This window comes from Anser anser (assembly GCF_964211835.1).
Source record: "Anser anser genome assembly, chromosome: 21".
NCBI classification, from domain to species: domain Eukaryota; kingdom Metazoa; phylum Chordata; class Aves; order Anseriformes; family Anatidae; genus Anser; species Anser anser.
The window spans coordinates 8,684,496-8,702,401 of NC_139742.1; the positions used below are offsets into that span (position 1 = coordinate 8,684,496).

Genomic DNA, 17,906 nt, shown 5'->3' on the forward strand with positions numbered 1-17,906 from the left:
CTCTGGATCCCAAGTCTCACTGCTATTTTTTGTTCCAGATCAGCTATGCGGAGTCTCTGGTCTGCAGAGATGGGCTCTGATTACTGACCGTATGCTCTGTGTTCATTTGCGAAATGTGCAGCTGCTGCCTTTATAATTTAAAAGAATTAAGGGTGTTTCACTGTACCAGTTGTTCGGATACCAGCAGGTTGCCAACTGGGACATCTCTGGTATGAGAAGTCCTACTTCAACTCCCCTTTTCTAAAAACCTGATTCCATTCAGATTAAGGGGAGCGGTTTGCTTTTTCTTGAGGGCACAATTTTTGTAACAATTTTCACATTCAACTCTCATCCATTCAAAAATTAATTTCTCATTCCTCTTAGCATACACAGGGATAACAGCAGGTAGTGGTTAGGGGAAGCAGGACCCAGGGCTCCTGCTCTACTTCTGACTTTACTGCGTAACATTAGACAAATCGCTTCACCTTCTGCTGAAGCAAAAGCTCAGTCCTCAGAGAGGTAAAGGGAGTGAAAACAGAGGTAAGAGCAGAGTGCAGCCTGCTGTGTGCTTGCGTTGTTGGTACAACTGAGGCACGGGGGCTATGGACACAGATGGCTTTAAGAACTGAGGCACCCACAACGCCTCCCCCTGCGATTTGAGGCAAGAAGCTGTGTTATCAGCCTGGCCGAAACTTCCGAACGTTGAGGTTTGTGCGTCCAGAGCTCAGCTGGGAGGAGAGGCTGGGGCTCAGTCCCAGTCCCCGTGAGATGACGGGTGCCTTTCGGGGCAGACGCGTGCCCTCGCCCCGAGCGGAGCCAACCACCCTGTGCACCCTAGGGCCCGCCATGGGCTGCATGCCTCCCCGCCTGCTGCTGTCCATGAATATGCACACACGGCTCTGCCCACTGGCTTTTTAATGAGCGTGACATCAAAGCCCTCCCTGCTGGAGGAGGGGACCCACAATGCAATAGGCAGGGAGACGTGGAGGCTGCTCCCCCCCGGCCGCTGGCATCGCTGCTGCAGGCAGAGCCCGTCCATTGTCAGCCCTGGGGGGCCCGGCCGTGCATGGGGGTGCGGGGAGAGGCCCACCGGCAGCAGGGCTGGGTTTAGGGGCTGTCTCCTGGCCTTGCTGGAGAGGGGGGGGGAGTGTCACCTGGAGGGGCATCCCGCACTGCTGGGGCTTGGGTGGGGAGCGGGGAGCTGCCCCCTGACCCCCCGGGAGCAGGGGGGCCATGAGTTCTCAGGATGACCAGTTCCAAGCAGCAGCCCCTGAGCCAGCGGCTCCCTCCGCCGATGATGGCATGACCTGGTGGTACAGGTGGCTCTGCAGGATTGCCGGGGTCATCGGGGGCGTGTGTAAGTATCCCCTCCCTCGCAGCCAAGGGTTCCCCATCGGCTCTGCTCGTGCATGCAAAACGTGTGGCAGGGGTCGTGCCTGCCCGTCCCTGGGTCGTGTTTGTGTACGGGGAGGCGGGCCGCGGAACAATAGTTTGGGGTTGCAGGTTTGTGTCTCTTCTACGTGTGTAGTTGGCTGCGTTTTGGGCAGGAGGAAGAGCCACGACGAGCCCGAAGCGGGGTGATTTTAGCTTGCACGTGAGAGGTGTGCTGTGTGGTTGCTGAACTCGCTGAACTTTGGCACCTGGGAGAAGGGATGTCTCGGGGGGGATCTGCAAATCCTCGAGTTTCTTCTTGGATGAAGCTCATCTCCCGTCTCTGGGAGTGGTGGGAGCAGCAGCCAAGCCCCCGGTCCTGCAGGAGGGCCGTGGGCAGATAAACTAGACAATGGTTTTATTGCGAGCACCAGGACGCTCAGCGGGGTCAAGTGCAGGGTGTGAACAGGGGCCCTGGGGTTTGATTCTTCCATCCTATCTGACCGTCAGGTGTTTGTGTTCCTGCAACTTTCCTGTTCTGAACATCAGAGCATGTTTCCTCTTACTCCTGCCGTTTATCACGGAGGGCCTGGCTGTGTTTTTTGAAGGCGAATAACGACCTTGGTTAGTGTTGTGTGTTTTTTAAAGGGTTTAGTCTTGGACGCGCAGAAGATGGGAGACAGCGTACAGCGAAGTGAGTTGGCTGCGCTGTGAATTACCTGCTGCCGAAAAAAATTTTCCCAGGGAAAGAGTCTTTGCACCTTTGCCAGAAATCAGCTTGTCCCGTAGTGCTGTTTTGCTACATTCTGTGGGGAGATTAATAGCTCTTAAAAGCAGGAGGGACTGTTATGACCGCTTAGTCTGATCTCCTGCAGAGCACAGGATGGAGAATTCCTTCTGCTTCAGGTCCACGACTTCTAGTAAAACAAGAGTGTTTCTCAGCCAGCACAGTCAGCCCTGATTTATTCCCTCTGCTGTAGTGTTTCGTCTGATCCCTCTCTCTTCCTGCCCCCTTTCCATGCCTGTTCCTGCCTCGGGACTTGACTGTACAAGGCCGTGGCGTTTCTGCAGCCCACCTCGTGTGCTGTGGAACCACTGGGCAGCCCCTTTAAAACCCTTTTTGGCTATGCTGGTAAAACGTAACGCTGCTCTCGCTTTTGCATCTTAGGTGCCGAAATTCCAGAGGTGTGAAAAGTTTCCACAGGGCTGCTCTTACGGGGCAACACGTACCAGAGGCCTCTGGTGGAGGCGGGAGGCCTGGAGGCTGGCAGGGCCGTGTCCCCAGGGCAGCTCCCATGAGGGGGCCGTGGGGCGATGTCGGTCCCATGGGCTGTGGCCTTGGCACCCTTCACGTGGCTTTGGCCCACGCACGGCTCGGGGGATGTGGATGGAGGGTACAGAGCCGGAGGTGGCTGCGCTGCCCGCCTCGCGTGCCAGAGCAGCTCGCGAGGGGCTTGAAAGCAGCGCGAGTCTTTGAAAGCAGATTTTTCCCCTCTGTCTTTAGCTTTCAAAGCAGCCGAGTTGTACTTGGATTCTTTTCTCAGTCTTTTCTTCACAGCTTGGAGAACTCATGACTTGTTTTTAAAGGAAAGCTGAGAGTTTTACGTGTTTGGGCGAATGTGGGAGAAGAAACAGGCAGGAGGATTGCCGATGGCTCGGGGAGTCAGACAGCTTGCTCTGTGGCCTGGGCAGTCTCACTTTGTGGTGTCTGTGGGGCAGAAAGCAAGGCAGCCGGGGTCACAGGCTCCTGGTAGGAGCAGGGACCCGGGAGGTCATGGAAGGAGGCAATCCTGCGTGCCGGTGACAGGCCTCCTCAAAACGCTCCTTGTTCAGCATCGCCTTGTTGAAGGTGGCCTGTTAGGACAAGGGCTGACTGATAACTAGGCAAGGCTGGAGTGTGCCTCTAATTTCAGAGCTCGCTACGAAGGAACAGAACTCATTTATAAGGATTTTGGACGTCTGGGTTGTGGCTGCTACAGGGCTGGGTTATTTTGTGCAGGAGGAAGAATTTCCTGTAGGATGGATGGGAAACTTTGTCAGTGGAGGTGAGGCTGGGAGGTGACACCTACCACGTGCCAACACCTGTAACCAGCAAGATCAAGCCAGAAAGGGCTGGGAGGTGGAGCACAAGCGAGACAAACAAGGCTCAGGGTCTGTTTCTGGCTCCTGCACAGCCTGGCTTGGTGACCTCGGCCGAGTCCCCTCTCCCCCTTGTGTTCCCATTTGTAAAAGGACGATGGGAGTCTGTGGCTTTTGTAAAATGCTCTAGGAGCAAAAATAGGGTTGCATTGAGGACAGTGACCAGCTGCTTGGAATGAATAGAGGCTTTGTGGGGGGTGGTGTGTTTTTTTTTTTTTTTTTACTTCCTCGTTTTAGCTCCCAGTTATTTGTGCTTCCCCAGGGCCTCAGGACGGGACAGCAGTTAAACAAATGGCAGGACTGTCTTCCATAGCTTACGTGCCATCGAGCATTATCTGAATTTGAAGCCTCTTGTGAGGCTTTGTTGTGCAAAAAGAAGCCTCTGGGTTGGCTCCGCGTCCCTTTTGGCTACAGAGGCAGGAGCCGATCCTGCCCCAGCGGGACCAGGATGTGCCAGGCTGCCGCAGGATGCATTGCACTGCAAAGGAGACTGAAGGTCACCGAATCGTTATCTCTGTGGCTGTTGGCAACCACCACTGAGTGCAGTGCTCCTGCGATTATAAACCTTTGACTCCTTTCCTGCTGGTTGGTGCTCGTGCTGACGTAGGGACTCGCTCAGCTCAGGACTGCTGGGTCATTAGTCCATTGGCAACCAGGGCGATCGCTTCGCTGAGGCTCCTGTGAGGACGTTCAGTGCTCAAGGGTTGTTTTGGGATGAAAACAAAACTTGAAGAACTGAACCAAAGCCCTGACAAAGCGAAACCCTGATTGACTAGGGTAAAAAGAAATAAAAAAATAGTAGGGCCAAAGTCCTGCTTGGAAAATAACATTCTGCCTCCCTAGGTTTGCTCTGTGGTTGAGGCTGATTTTGTAGCTCTGAACCTCTTGCACTGCTCTGCTCCACTGTGCTGTTAACCAGGGCAGGGCTCTGCCCTTGCCCTTTCAGTGGTAGTCAAGGTGCTGCTGGGTTTTGCTGTTCTGCTAATAATAAAATGCTTGAAAGTCATTTAAGGTTATTTTCAGAAGTGTGTTTTTCTGTGAAGAAAAAGTGTTAGAAGTCCATGGTGCGGACTTGTGTCACAAGTCCCCTGAGCTCCTCTTCCGCGAGCATCCAAGGCTTTTGGTCACAGAGTTAGAAACGTCCCTGCCTGCTGCTCCTTACAATCCTGCTTGCTGGTGCTTTGCCAGCTCTCCGTCTGTTTGCATGTGTGCATCATCCCACCCCGGTGCCTCAGTTTCCCCCTGCAGTGCAGGGACACTGACACTGATCCCTTTGTGATGGGAGGATGAGAAGTGCCCTTGGAGCGCGGCTGGTAGCATGTCCTGTGGCATTTCTGCTCTGTTGGGATCTTGTTCTAGCAGGAATCTCCAGGAGATTTTGGGTCCTAGGGGACAGTCCTAGGAAGCCTCTAAAAATAAACCTGTTTGGTTGTTTTCGAAAATCAGGGGGCCACTTGCTTGTGGGGTGACCTTAGCCTGGTCCTATCATAGGCCTGCAGCTCTGTTTCCCAGTCTGGTAAATAAGGGTAAATATTCTTGAGGAAACCTTGAGGATTCAGCAGTGGATGTCTGAAGGAAACCTTACAAACTCGTGCCAAGCTTTTGAAGGTCAGGACTGCTCACAGCAGCCCTGCTCAGGGATTCCCTTAGCAAAACATGAGCAGACTTCAGAAATACCTGGATCCAGGCTGATTCTCACATTCACACCGCTCTCTTCATTATTCAGCTGCACATCCCAGGCCAGCCTTTAAGGGCTGTATAATTTCAGATGCGGTTCTGCACTGTGTTGTTGTTTACTGGGGATGCAGCCCCTGCCTCGCCGCCCTCCCTCCCGTGGGCTCGGGTTCCCAGGTGAGCAGCAGCAGCCTCTCGGTGTCAGCGGGGGAAAGGGGCCGTATCGAGTGCAGGGAGCTCTTTGCAAGTTTAATGAGGCAGGAGGTGGGTGCCTGCAGCCTGGCTGCTGGCTGCTTCCTCTCCTGGCATTACGAATTCAGGAGAGCAGGAGCTATTCTGGGCCTTGCTTTAGCCAGCAGCCACTTCCATTTGTATTAGCAGAGACCCAAAACTGGCTCTTTTCTGCCAATCTTTAGCAGAGTTGCACAGAACTAGCAGTGTGTGACCAAGACCGGGTTCACCTCTCCTTTATTTTCAGCCTGAAAGGGCTGCAAGTAATTTTTTTGCTGAACTTTTCCCCGTGCTGCTCTGAGATGGGTGCCTGCAGGGTCGTCTTTGTTCAGTCCTGGGGCAAACCAGTGGTTCCTTTGCAAATAAAACCCGGGGTGCCACGTATGTGACCGCACATAAAAGCAAACACTGTTGTGAGCAGGCGTCACACTGAGGCACCAAGCGTTCAGAGCAGAAGGATACGTGGATGCTGGGCCAGGTGGGATGGGAACAAACCCTCCACCTGCATCCTGCTCTCCTCGGGCCATCAGCCCTTCTGTGCTGGTCTGTGCATGCTGCTCTGCAGTGCCCGGAGGTGCCAGCCAAGGCAAGGACCCTTCTGGGCAGCTCCAGCGCTGTCTGTCCGGACAGATGAGCCCAAAGCACAGGAGGGCACAACCCTGCTGGTGTGGCTGCAGGGCAGGCTGGAGCTGGGAGAAGCCAGCCCTGCTGGCCAGCCTCCGGCCCCACTGTCCCGTGGGTCTTTGTGGTCACCGAAAGCCTCTTCTTGCCTTCCAGCCTGTGCCTTTGCTGGTCTGTGGAACTGCGTCACCATCAACCCCCTGAACATAGCAGCTGGCGTGTGGATGATGTGAGTGGAGTTTGTTCTTTTTTTTTTTTTTCTGCCGGGAGGGAGATGGGATCCTTGGGGGTCCCTTCCCGCTCAGGGTACCCCGTGATTCTGGCCATTAGGCACCACGGAGCGAGGGGCAGAGCTGAGGTGAAATGTCTGCCCTGTCCTGCGGGCGGGCGTGAATTGCCAGGTCTTGCTCAGTCAGACCGGTGGAGACACAGGCTTTATCCTATTTATGTCCCCATTTATATTCCTCTTCTCTCCTTACCCCCCTCCCCACTCCTTTTTAGGTAAATACTGCAGTAACCTTACCCAAAATAAATCTGGGGCCTGGGGTTGGGAATTATCAAGAAGGGGGGAGAGGGAAGCGGGGTCCAGCCCCGCTGCGTGCTTCCGCTTTGGTGTGGCCGGGGGCACGGCTGACCCTCGCTCTGGGGCAGTGTTAACTCTCGTGTGCTCTACCTGGAGGCTCAACGCCTTCGTCCTGTTCCTGTGCGAAGCCCCCTTCTGCTGCCAGTTCATCGAGTTCGCCAACGCCGTGTCTGCGAGGGCGGACAAGCTGCGGCCCTGGCAGAAAGCTGCTTTCTACTGCGGGTGAGGATGCTCCCGGGGCCGGGCACTGGGCCTTTTGGGTGCTGCGTTCCCCAAGCCAGCGCGGGGCTGCCTCTCTCTCTTTCAGGATGGCGGTGTTCCCCGTCATGCTCAGCCTGACGCTGACCACGCTCTTTGGAAATGCCATCGCCTTTGCAACCGGGGTGCTTTACGGCCTGTCGGCGCTCGGCAAGAAGTAAGAGATCTGCCTGCTGGTGGAGGGGAGGGAAGGGGAAGGTGGCCCTCCAGCCCGCACCCCGTCCGTTCCCAGCTCACATTCCCGCACTGTCCCTTCTCTCTGCAGAGGAGATGCCATTTCCTACGCCCGCATCCACCAGCAGCAGAAGCAAATGGATGAAGAGAAGCTCACGGGGTCCCTGGAGGGACAGGCCCTCTGAAGCGCCTGAGCTCAGGGGAACCTCACTTGGACGCTGAGGTGTCGGTGAAGATACGGAAATCCACTCTGCCCTTCCCTCTGCCTGCTCCCTTCTCTGTTACTCCGCTATTTCCCCGGACACTGCAGCAACTGGAAATCTCAGGGGCTGGGGCGGGCTGTGCCCTCCTCCCACACCAGCAGCCAGACCTCAGCGTGTTGGCCGCTCTCTCCTCGCCCTCTCAGAGGTTTAACACTGAACCAAATATCTCACAGTCCCCTTCTTTTTATTTTCCTTTTTTTTTTCCCCCTGCAGAGGTGCTGGCCCTTTGAGTGCTGCTGTACAAGCCTAAACAAGTAGCCTTTCTCTGTTTTGATGCCTGGATAATGAGCCTGCCGTGTTTTGCTGGGGACTGAGTGCGGGCAACATGCTCACTGGGAACTGCTCTTGGAGCTGCCTGGCTCCACTGGTCATGTTACACGTTTTAAAGTAATGCACTCTGGTGTGGCACAAAACACTAATCCAGCATTTAGCAAAACCTGGTGATGCTCACGCTTGGTTTTCTTCCATTGAGCAGGTTTTAGTACGGGCCCAGTTAGGCTGGGCATCAGACATCACTGCGCAGTAAAGGACTTGCAGCAAAAAACCCACGTGAAGACAATGGCCACTCTGCAGAGAAGCTGCGAGAGATGCTGGGGCAGATCCTGGGAACTGTAAAGTACGGTCTCCCCTTCCTCTGGATACAGCTTCAGGCGGTTTCTACAATTTACTTGAATTATATGCATTAATTGCTTAGTCTGAACAAGGGTACTTGTCTTAAGCTTCACCTTTTTACTGGGGAGGAAGGGAAGGGAGGTTTGCTTTACCTCAGCTGAAAAAGGATAGTATTGCTTGAGCCAACTGGTTTTTTTTGCTGGTGTAATGGCTGCTGATGCACGTGAGCATCCTTCTCTCGTGAGCCCGGGACTGCGCTTTGTTATCTCTCCCTTCCCGTGTCTGCTCCTGCAGCCTGTTCCTCTGCGTGTGGGACCTGCTTTTTGCTTGTCTGGTACAGTTGTTCTCATCGGGCTCATGCTTTTTTACATCAGTCCTGGGCTGGTTTTGTATGGGGAGGTGGCATATCCTTCCTTTGCAAACAGAGAAATCTGTACCAGTTTCGGTGGGGATAGCAGGTTATTGTCCTGGGCGTTTTGCTGCTTTATTCCAAGCTCTGTCAGCGGTGCTCCTGCCATTTTCTCTGTTTGCTTTGTGTCAGGCAGAACAGAACTGCTCACTAGGTCCAGGTCCCATGCTTCTCATCACAGTTTCTTCTGGGGGCGGTTAATTTATTTGTTTTCTGTTTTACTTAGGAAAAGGGAGAATAACTTATTTCTACATATTTATGTGTTTTGATGGGCCTTGCTTTCTCTGAATGTAGGAGAAAGGAGCGCTCCCTTCCCTGTCATTCGAAGGAAAGCATCGTCTCATTTTGGGGGTCTCTCTCTGGACCCAGGGAGAACCCTGGCTGCTGTAACTGGGGTACTGTAAAATCCCATTTCAGCCTTCAGAGTGTTTCTCAGACTTTTGTAAAGCGTGCTGCCCTTCGATCCCTTTGTCTTATGGCTGCCGATGTGGCCGAAGTTGCTTTTCCCTGCTGGGCTGGAGGGTTTGTGCTCGGTGAAGGCAGCGGGCAGCTCTGGCGAGCAGCGGCAGCCTCTTGTCACCGTCCTGTGCTGGGAGCTGGGCTCCTGCTGCATCCTGACCCTTCATGGTCCCATTCAAATTACCAGGGTGCCAGAGGGGTTGTGCTGCTGGTGACTGGGTGCTGTTCATCATCAGAAGCTGCAGGAGAGGATGGCAAGGTACTGGTGCACGTGGGCACTGCAGCAGGAGCAGCGCAGCCCCTGGGGGCCGGGGGGCTAAGCTGCCAGCTAATGGCATTTCTTGTTTCTTCCGCGGCGTTCAGGGAGGTGTGAAGATTTGCACCAGGCAGGAATGTGGCCTGGCTTTATTTGCACACACACGCCCTCGCAGCTGGATGCTGGGCAGCCGCTTCGTGCTAAGCCCCTTTTCCCCCGGGCCTCTGAGCTGTAATTGCTCTGACACCAGCTTGTCTGGGGCGCAGAATAGGCACCGCCAGCGCAGATGCAGCTTGTTTCAATAAAGCCTCTGCCGTTTCGGAGCCCCCAGCTCCGGGCTGGTCCTGTGGCTGCGTGCAATATGTGGGGCATTGGCTTTCCTTGTGCGTGCGTGCGCAGGGACCCCAGCCCGCAGCAGTGGGGTGGCGCAGGGGGATGCACCCCCAGACACCTCCGAGTGAAGCCTCAGTGATCATAGCCTCTCTGCTCCTCCTGTCCCCAGTACCTTCCTCGGGTGGCTGCGTTGCAGAGTCCGAGTCCTGCCTGGCGAGCAGGACATCCGAGTTGATTTCAAGGGGTTGGGGAGTTAAGTAGTGTTTAGTAGAGGACCGACGCACGTAGCGACGCACATGTCTTTGGTAGTGACTGCTTTGCTCTGCGAGTAGTTCCGCAGGTGGAAGGCAAAGCAGAGGCAATAGGGTAACCCTTGCGGTCTGATCTACGCCCACAGGGATGAACCAGGAGAACAGCAGGGCCCTTGCTGGCTTTGTCTGCCTGCTGGCTTACCTCTGCTCCGTTCGCTCCAGCGGCAGAAGTCCCTGGGGTGCCAGCAGTGCCATCACGCTGCGTATCACAGCAGCCAACTTTGACCAGGCAAGCTAACAACTTGTGTAGCTCTGCCACCATTAGCAGGATGCAAAGCCCAGCTCCGAGCTGTGGGTGTGCTTTTGTTGAAAATGAGCCTCAGGGTCTCTTCTGCCAGAGCTGAGCTCTCCTGTGGCCACAACGCTAACGCCTCTGGTTCTGCTCAGCGTCTCCGTGCCTGCCTGAACAGGAGGTGTCTGGGATCCGTGCTCCGAGAGCGCTGACTCTACAGATGCTGCAATATTGGGGTGAGCACATCTGGAGCGGGTGCTCTGGGGACTGTTGGCTGGCTGTGATGCAGCAGGACCCAAGCCAGATGCGGCTGTTGCTGGTCTGGTGAAGTCTGTGTGCGGGGCCTGCAGCACCCATGGGTTTTGGGAGCGGTGCTGAGTTAGTGGCTGGTCTCACCTCAGTGTGAGGTTATTTTTGTGGAGATAGAAAAGACCTTTAGAGTAGTAGTATCACAGTAGTTAAGGTGCCCATTCACAGTGCGTGGTGGTTATTAGTTGTGTTTAGAGGAAGGGTGCTAGGAGCTGTGCAAGAATAATGAAGTTAAAGTCCTGCTCTAGCTATTTTACAGGATCAGCCCAGTCCCAGCTGGCGGTGTGCAGGCTGGAGGACTAATCTAAGGAGTCTCCGTGGAGGAGGTTCTGGAGGCCTCTTGGGAAAGAAGGGGGCAGAAATTTTGTTATGTGAGACCTCAGTAGCAGGTGGTGCATTGACTACAGCGAGTATGGAAAGATGGCTGGGAACCAGCAGTAAGTGTGCACTTGGGAGTGGACTGTTACACCATTCACTGTCTGAGCTGTGCACTGCTCTTACCCAAGTGCATTTATACAACACGCGTCTCCTCCGCGTTCCACTCAATCTCAGAAATTACTGCACTTGTGCGTATAAGCTCCCTGTTCCCCTGGGGTTCTCCCCTGGGCACGCAGAGAAGGGCAGAAGCTCTCTTTCTGCTGTGTACCCAGACCTTGCTGCTCTAAGCAGGAGCTGGTTTTGTAACACCAATTGATTCTTCTGTGTGTGCAGTGAATAAAAAGACCATTCTACCTCTGGAAAGAGCCACTGTGATTTCTCAGACTCTAAATGTTGTAGCAAAAACCCTCACGCTTTCTTTGTGGAATAAAGATCACTCAGAAAATTCTTCTCCAATGTGGTTCGGGCATTTGCTCCTTAGGCCAAGCCCTGGGAAGCTTTATTCATCTTTGTCATTTTTTTTTTTTCTCAGGAAAAAACATCCACTGTCTGCAGGGAAGGGTTTCACTGAAGTGAAGATATCAAGACCTGGTACATAGCCATGTGAGAAAGAGAATGCTCTAGGACAGGGCTGCCAGAGATCCTGATCTTCTGAAGGTCAGTGGAAAGCAGAGGCTCTTGAGAGCTCTTGTAATCTGGCCATGCTTAGAAACAGTCATATTCCAGCCAGGGCTGGACATCTTTCTGGAAACAGGTCTCGGCTGCAGAGGTTTGGTCTAATACTGAAATTTCTCTGTGGTTTTGATTTTGGCCCATCTCTCTTCCTCTGTCCTAGGCTGCTTTAAATTAATCCTCTGATAAAGCACATCTCCGAGGTGAGGTGCACCTTCTACTGCAGGGGATCTAAATAGCAGTTAGTGTTTCCTGAGATTCAGGTCAAATATGCTGTGTTGCCCCCCGGTTCCTTGTCACAGCAGGCTGAAGTGTATCAGGAATGGGAGGACACAAGCATAGCCACAGGCCCTCAGGTTGCCAAGTGCATTTCAGCAGGCTGGCAAATGCTCAGGCAAATCATCTCCAAGTTCAGCCTGTGCTGTTCTGCCCCTTTGGGAAGAGTTAGGTTGGATGCAGTACTCAGCAAGGCCAGTCATTCCTTGCAGCCATAACCACCTCCTCCTGCAGCTGTGCTTTACCCAGGGTTAGGTTCTTAAAAAAATAAAAATAAAAATAAAGACCTTAATCTTGCAGGACATCAGGAAAAGGGTGAGAGCAGTTTGCTACTAACTATGCAGCTGAAATCTCAGTGATGGAGGTGGAAGCTCTACACACAGCTGTGATGGGGCACATCCACCTTCCTGGATGTGTAAAACCCTGGGGCGGGAAGGACCTGCCCCACTACGACGTAGTCTGTACCTACTGTGTCTTTCCTCCAGGGAATCACTTGCACTACAGCTGAATGTCTGTCTGTTCCCATGCTGTGTGTTGTGTCTTGAATTTTCTTTGTGAACTGTAGTTGGTCTTGTTCATTAGGCTCCTAGTGTAATGTGTGTTTTTAGAGCAATAAAATGTGGCAGCTTTTTTATACAAAAATATCTGGCTCCGCCTTTTTTTGAAGTCTTCAGGTACAGGAGACTCACATGGGAAGCTGCAGGGTGCTGCGATCCCCAAGTCACAGCCCCTGCCTGCCTCTCCCCTCCCACCCCCCTTCAGCTTTCTTCTCTGCAAACCAAGGCAACATCTTGCACTTGGAGGCAAAACTGCTTTATTCTTGCAACTACATGCTGAATGGGTGCCAGCACAGCTACAGCTGTTAACTCTGCTCCAGCCAAAGCCTGGGGGCTCTGGGGCTGCTTGGGTGGCTGCTGCGCTAAGGACGTGCGAGGTCTCTTGTCCACAGCCGCACATTTTAGTTTCCAGAATGCTTTTAGTCCCAGCCTGGCGCCGGTTACGTGGTCCCATGCCTCGGGCTGACATGCTGCCCCGAGAGCACCGGGTAGTGCTGAGTGACTTGGGAGAGAAGGTAGAGTTTGGGTTGGCAATACCCATGTCCAAAGCAATACAGTCATTGCCGCCTGTTCCTCTCCCCTGGGGGGGAAGCACCATCTTCGGAGACCTCCAGCTTCCACCTCCAGCACCACAGCCATTTTCTCTCTAGTCCCTGAGCATGTGGGCTGGCGGCCCGGTGCAGCCGGCAGCTCCTACCTCATGAACGACCTCCGCCCGGTCCTGAAGAAGGCCTCGATCTGTTCCAGGGACCTGCCTTTGGTTTCTGGGACGCAGCAGCCTGTAAATAAGACGTTCCCAGCGCAGATGACAGCGAAGAACAGGAACGGCACCTCGAGGCCGAAGGCTTCCTGGGAAGCGGGGCAGAAAGCAGATGTGAGCCAGCACCGGGGGCTCTGAGGAAGAGCTCTTGGACACCCCCCGGGACAGTACCCACCACGACCCGGAGGAAGAACTGGGTGAGGGTGAAGGCTGTCAGCCAGCTCACGACGACGCAGAGGCCTGAGGCCACCCCCCGGGCTTTCAGAGGGAGGATCTCCGACATCAGCAGCCAGGTGATGGGGCCCCAGCCCATGGCATAGCCTGCAGGGATAGGAGAGGGTAAGGTGAGGCTGCTGAGGCTTCAGAGCCCCTTAGGGGAGCACAGGAGAGCCTGGCACAATCCTGCCCTGCTCCCCTGTCAGTCAGTCATTATTTTCTCCCCATGTACACTGTCAGTCCTGAAAAGCGACTTCAAATGCCAATTTTTCTCAGCCTCCTGATCCCAATCCCAAACCCCTTGCCCCATATCACCCTGCCTTGGAGGAGAAATATTCCCCAGGCTGGTTCCCTGCTCCGTGCTGTGGTCCTGGGCTCTTGCCCCCTGCACCTACCCATTATGAAGAACATGGTAGCCAGGAGGGGGATGAGGGTGATGTAGTTGATGGACTCAGCAGGAGGGCTGGCAGAGCTCGCCAGGGTCCTGTTGGCGATGGTGCCGTTCTGAGAAGAGGGAATGAAGTGGATGTAGAGCCCCATGGTCAGGTTGGAGGCCAACATGACACCGGCTGTGGAGAGATGCAACAGCACCATGGGACTGAGGGGTGAGCGATCCCCTTCTGTGATTTTGTCCAAACCCCTAGGGTCACCTCTGCTCAGGAGCTGAGCCACCACCAGAGACCCATCCTGAGCCCCGTGTGGTTAAATTCCCACTCCTGCACATTTGCAGAGCTCCTGGAAATAGTTGAAGAAAGATTTCCCCTGCACATCACGGCAGAGAGACTTACCCGACACAAAGAGAAGAATCTTCCTGCCAGCTTTATCCATCGACACAGCAGCAATCGCCACCGAGAACAGACGCACCAGGCCGACAAGAGCTGCGTCGTACTCTGGTTTCTGCAACAGCAAGAGCCGTGGGGAAGCTGAGAGGGGAGACCCAGGAAAGGGCAGAGATCCCTGATGACAGGGCAACCCGAGCTCACCAGGATGACAGCCGTTTTCTTGAATATCGGCTGCAGGTACACGAGGACACAGGTGACCCCGGAGAGCTGCTGCAGGAACCTCATCCCCACGGCAATCAGGATGGGCTTGTAGATGAAGGGGTCCTTGATCTCAGCACAGGAAACCCGCCGGCTCTGGGAGGGGACAAAGCCAGAAAGACAATATATTAGTCCCTTGGGCACAACCACAGCACCCAGGAAGCAGCTTGGGAGATGCCCAGAGGATGCTGGGCTTGACCATTTTCATCTTACATCTCCCATGTGCTGGAGGTGAGCCCCGTGCTCTCCTCACCTGCTTCCTCACGCTGTCCTTAATCTGCTCGTACTCCCGGGCGTAGTCCGTGTCCTTGCCCCGCAGCCAGCACAGCGACTGCAGGGCCTCGTCCTCCTTCCCCTGGGAGAGCAGGAACCGGGGCGAGTTGGGCATGAAGCAGAGCAGGAGGATCATGGCCAGCACCGGCACCTCCCCTGCCACGGCCAGCCAGCGCCAGTCCAGGAGCAGCCCTGCGGGAGGCAGCCAGGTTAGGAAGGGAAAGCACAGGGAAAGGCCTCCTGGCCTTGCTGCAGTGCCGGCACCCCAACAGCAGAGATTTAACAAAGCAAGAGAGGGAAAAACCAGAACAACAGTTCACGGTGTGCTGCTCTTCAGCCCTGACAAAACCTCGGCCGAGCCCCTTGCACGCCCGTGGTGGTGGCTGCGAGGGGAACAGATCCAGCAACTCACTAGGAAAGCTGTTTAAAATAAACCCGCCTTCCCTAGGGTCCCCTGGGGCTTTCCTGCCCACCAAACACCGAGATACTTGCCCAGCGCGTAGAGGATGAGGGAGCCCAGCACTGCCATGATCTGAGGACAAGCGCCCAGCATGCCTCGGACACCAGGGTGGGAGATCTCCGAGATGTAGACCTGCAGCAGGACAGCACACACAGCGGAGCTGCAGCACGCAGCCAGCACCAACAAAACCTGTCCTGCCGTGCCTCACAGCCAGGGAAACCCAAAGTGCTGGGAAATCTGTCCTCCGGGAGGGGGAACCTGCAGGAGCTGGTCCTGCAGCAGGGCAGGAGAGCCTTGTGGCACCCATCCCACCCGCACCCACCCTCGCCTGGTGCAGGAGAAGTGCATGCTCAGACTCCAGTTACTGTAAAGATGTGCCCGAGGGTTGCTCAATCCTCGCCTTCCTCTGCGTATCATTTGATAAATCGAGGAAACAGCGCTGGGGAGGAACAGGGCAGGGAACAAGGACCTGCCTTCCACTTTCTGTGGGCAGAAAAGCCCCAGCAGCATGGGGGCAGCTCAGGCTGGCCGTGCGGGGAGCCACTAACCTGGTGCATCCTTCCCATCCCCTATAGCCCATCCGCAGCCCCAAAGCTCTGCTGATGCCTCCAAAGGAGCAGGAGACCCCAGGCTCAGCTCCTGCACCCCCCTCACCTCCCATCCTGCCACCCCCTTGACAAACTCCCTCCCGGGGCGCGTTACCGGGATGGAGGCGGACGTCACGCCACCGGCGTAGCCCGTCAGCACGCGGCCCAGCAGCAGCATCTCGATGCCCTGGGCTCCGGCCAGCAGCGCGTATCCCACGGCGGAGGGCACCGCCGAGAACATGATGCTCAGCTTGCGGCCCAGGCGGTCGTTGAGGAGCATGGCGCTGAGCCCCCCCGCCGCCGCCCCCAGCGTGAACACCGACTGCGGGGACATAGAGAGAGGAGCTTTGGTGGGTCCCCGTTGTCCCTGCGTGCACCCCACAGCAGGGATGATCCCGCTCCTCACCCCAAACCAGGACGCTTTGTGCCTGTCCAGCCTCAGCGCAGGGTTGGGGTGAGCCTCCAGGGCGGGGATCACAGGCGAGGTGTAAACCAGGGCGAAGCCGAAGCTGAAATTCCCGAGGACGGCGGCGAACACGGCCAGGTAGAGCCGCTTGTTGTGGAGGCTTCTGAAGGGGATAGAGCAAGAAGGACGTGTTGGACACCGCAACGGCACCCGACGGGAAGTTTAGCTCGCCCTTTTTGCAGCTTTCCCCCCTTGCAGCCCAGCCCTGCCCTTCGCCGAGGCTCCCGGCCAGCCACGGAGGGGTTTTCCTGGGGAAGGGCCCTGGCTGGTGGGTTTTTTCTGAGCCGAGGAGCAGCCGCTTCTGCCGTGCTGGGTCTGCCCATCGTGCCAGGGCTGTACGGCTCCCGGGGCGGGTGAGAGCAGGACCCAGCTCCACGGGTGCCACCGATGCTTTCCAGGTGGCCGGGCGGTTGTCAGCCAAGAAACAAAGTGAGAAAGGCACAAGCTCACAGCAGAGAGAAGGGGGCTTCCCCCAGGGCCCCCATCCCACAGCAGGACCCCATGAGTATCAGACACCCCAAAGCCCACCCACCCACGGCAGGCACACACAGCACCGTAAGCCCAAGGCAGGATGAGGCCCCCTCAAAACACAACCGGGGAGCAGCAGCGGTGGGCAGCAGCTCTCCCACCCGCTCCCCAGCCCCAAAACGGGGCACACAGCCACCCCGCCACCAGCCCCACGGCCCCAGCCCGGCTCTCACCGCAGGTACTCCTTGTCCAGCCTCTTGCTGACGCCCTCGGGGAAGGTTCGGTACGAGGAGCTCGGCTTCCTCACCAGGGGCTCCCGTGCGCTCGGCTCCATGGCGGTGGCACGGCCGGTGCCGGATGCTCGAGGCAGGTTCTGGGGCCTGGGAGGAAGAGGCAGCTGAAAATGAAAGGGGAGAGGCCCGTCTGGCGTTGCTTAATCGGAGAAATCTGCGCCTTGTGGGCTCGCGCGTGGCCGGCTTCTGGAGAGGAAACTGGTGGGGCCGGAAAGTCAGCAGATGGGGAGCCACGGGGAGATGAGGGCGCTCTGCGAGCCCTCCCCGTGCACCCGGCCAGCCCTGCTGACCGCCCCCAACACCACCACAGCGGCACTTACAGGGCTGATCCTCACCGAAACCCTTCTACCCCAGCAGAAAAGTCCTTTCGCTAAGGTCACACCTCTCCCCTTGAGGAACCAGAAGCAGCTAGGCTGAAGAAGGGCTGTGTTTTTTTTTTTCTGCTGGGGTAAATTACATTGTCGTGGCCCACTGCAGGGAAGGTTTTTCAATGCAGAGCAGAGCAGAGGAAGAAGAAGGGAAGGAAACGAGAGAGGGGCGAGCAAAGAGGGGGGCACGAGGGAGCAGGTGGGGGCAATGATGAGCACTGATGAGGATGGATGAGGGGAGGGTGGCATTGCTGCCACGATGGGAGCTGCTGGGGGCTGGCTTTGCCCCCACCCTGCCGGCAGAGTTGTGCTGGGCATCTGCAGCTCCTGGGGGCTGCGTGCTCCGAGCTCACTGTAGGGCAGAGGGGGGACTGCTGGCTTTGCATTCAGCTTTAATTAGCTAAAAGGCACCTTTCCCTAATTCACTTGTTTCCATGATTCGCCTCAATCCGCGGTGCTTTTGGAAACCTCCTGGGTGGTTTCTGCACCCCAAGTCCGTGTGGGAGCCCCAGCAATGCTTTGGTGCTGCCGTGGCTCGCGGTGCCTTCCCTCCGTGCAGCGCCTCGAGCAGCCCGCTTCCCCTTCCGCAGCCGCCCCGCTCCGCGTTCAGTGCCTGATCGATGCTGGGGATTTACCGCTGACTCAGCCGCTCGGGGCTGGGATTTCTCTGTGGGAAGAGAAAGGTCACGGAGCAAGGGGACGTCCAAGGCTGCAGCGGGCCAGCTCATCCAAAAAATTCCCAGAGCTGAGTTGGTCCGAGTGGAGGTGTCACAACAGCCTCCAGCCCGGTGCAGGGAGCTGCTGCCTCCCCTGGGGCTGGTACCCGCACCCTGGGTGTCCCCTCTGTTTGCGGACACCACCGGTCACCTCCATGGCAC

General features: G+C 56.1%; 2 protein-coding genes across 11 annotated transcripts; one reads left to right on the forward strand and one right to left on the reverse strand.

The window, feature by feature from the left end:
• Positions 1–244: 244 nt before the first annotated feature.
• CACFD1 (calcium channel flower domain containing 1) lies at positions 245–7,999 on the forward strand. Of its 3 annotated transcripts, none has more exons than XM_083807547.1 (5): positions 245–1,336; positions 6,172–6,244; positions 6,667–6,820; positions 6,906–7,013; positions 7,122–7,999. In XM_083807547.1, exons 1-5 carry the CDS (start codon positions 1,213–1,215, stop codon positions 7,173–7,175), a joined length of 513 nt encoding a protein of 170 aa, XP_083663673.1. In that variant the 5' UTR covers positions 245–1,212; the 3' UTR covers positions 7,176–7,999. The 3 variants fall into 3 exon arrangements, with proteins under 3 accessions (XP_083663673.1, XP_083663674.1, XP_083663672.1); XM_083807548.1 differs by having other exon boundaries at positions 6,727–6,820; XM_083807546.1 differs by having other exon boundaries at positions 358–1,336; positions 6,695–6,820.
• A 234-nt stretch (positions 8,000–8,233) lies between these two features.
• SLC2A6 (solute carrier family 2 member 6) lies at positions 8,234–17,141 on the reverse strand. Of its 8 annotated transcripts, none has more exons than XM_083807539.1 (11): positions 17,118–17,141; positions 16,601–16,764; positions 15,840–16,002; positions 15,549–15,755; positions 14,879–14,978; positions 14,367–14,578; positions 14,057–14,209; positions 13,862–13,970; positions 13,469–13,642; positions 13,033–13,178; positions 8,234–12,946 (listed from the first exon to the last, which is right to left on the reverse strand). In XM_083807539.1, the coding sequence occupies exons 2-11, from the start codon at positions 16,699–16,701 to the stop codon at positions 12,791–12,793; spliced, it is 1,521 nt and encodes a 506-aa protein (XP_083663665.1). In that variant the 5' UTR covers positions 16,702–16,764; positions 17,118–17,141; the 3' UTR covers positions 8,234–12,790. The 8 variants fall into 8 exon arrangements, with proteins under 8 accessions (XP_083663665.1, XP_083663669.1, XP_083663664.1 ...); XM_083807543.1 differs by having other exon boundaries at positions 16,601–16,747; positions 17,118–17,134; XM_083807538.1 differs by lacking the exon at positions 17,118–17,141 and adding an exon at positions 16,996–17,113.
• Positions 17,142–17,906: the final 765 nt, after the last annotated feature.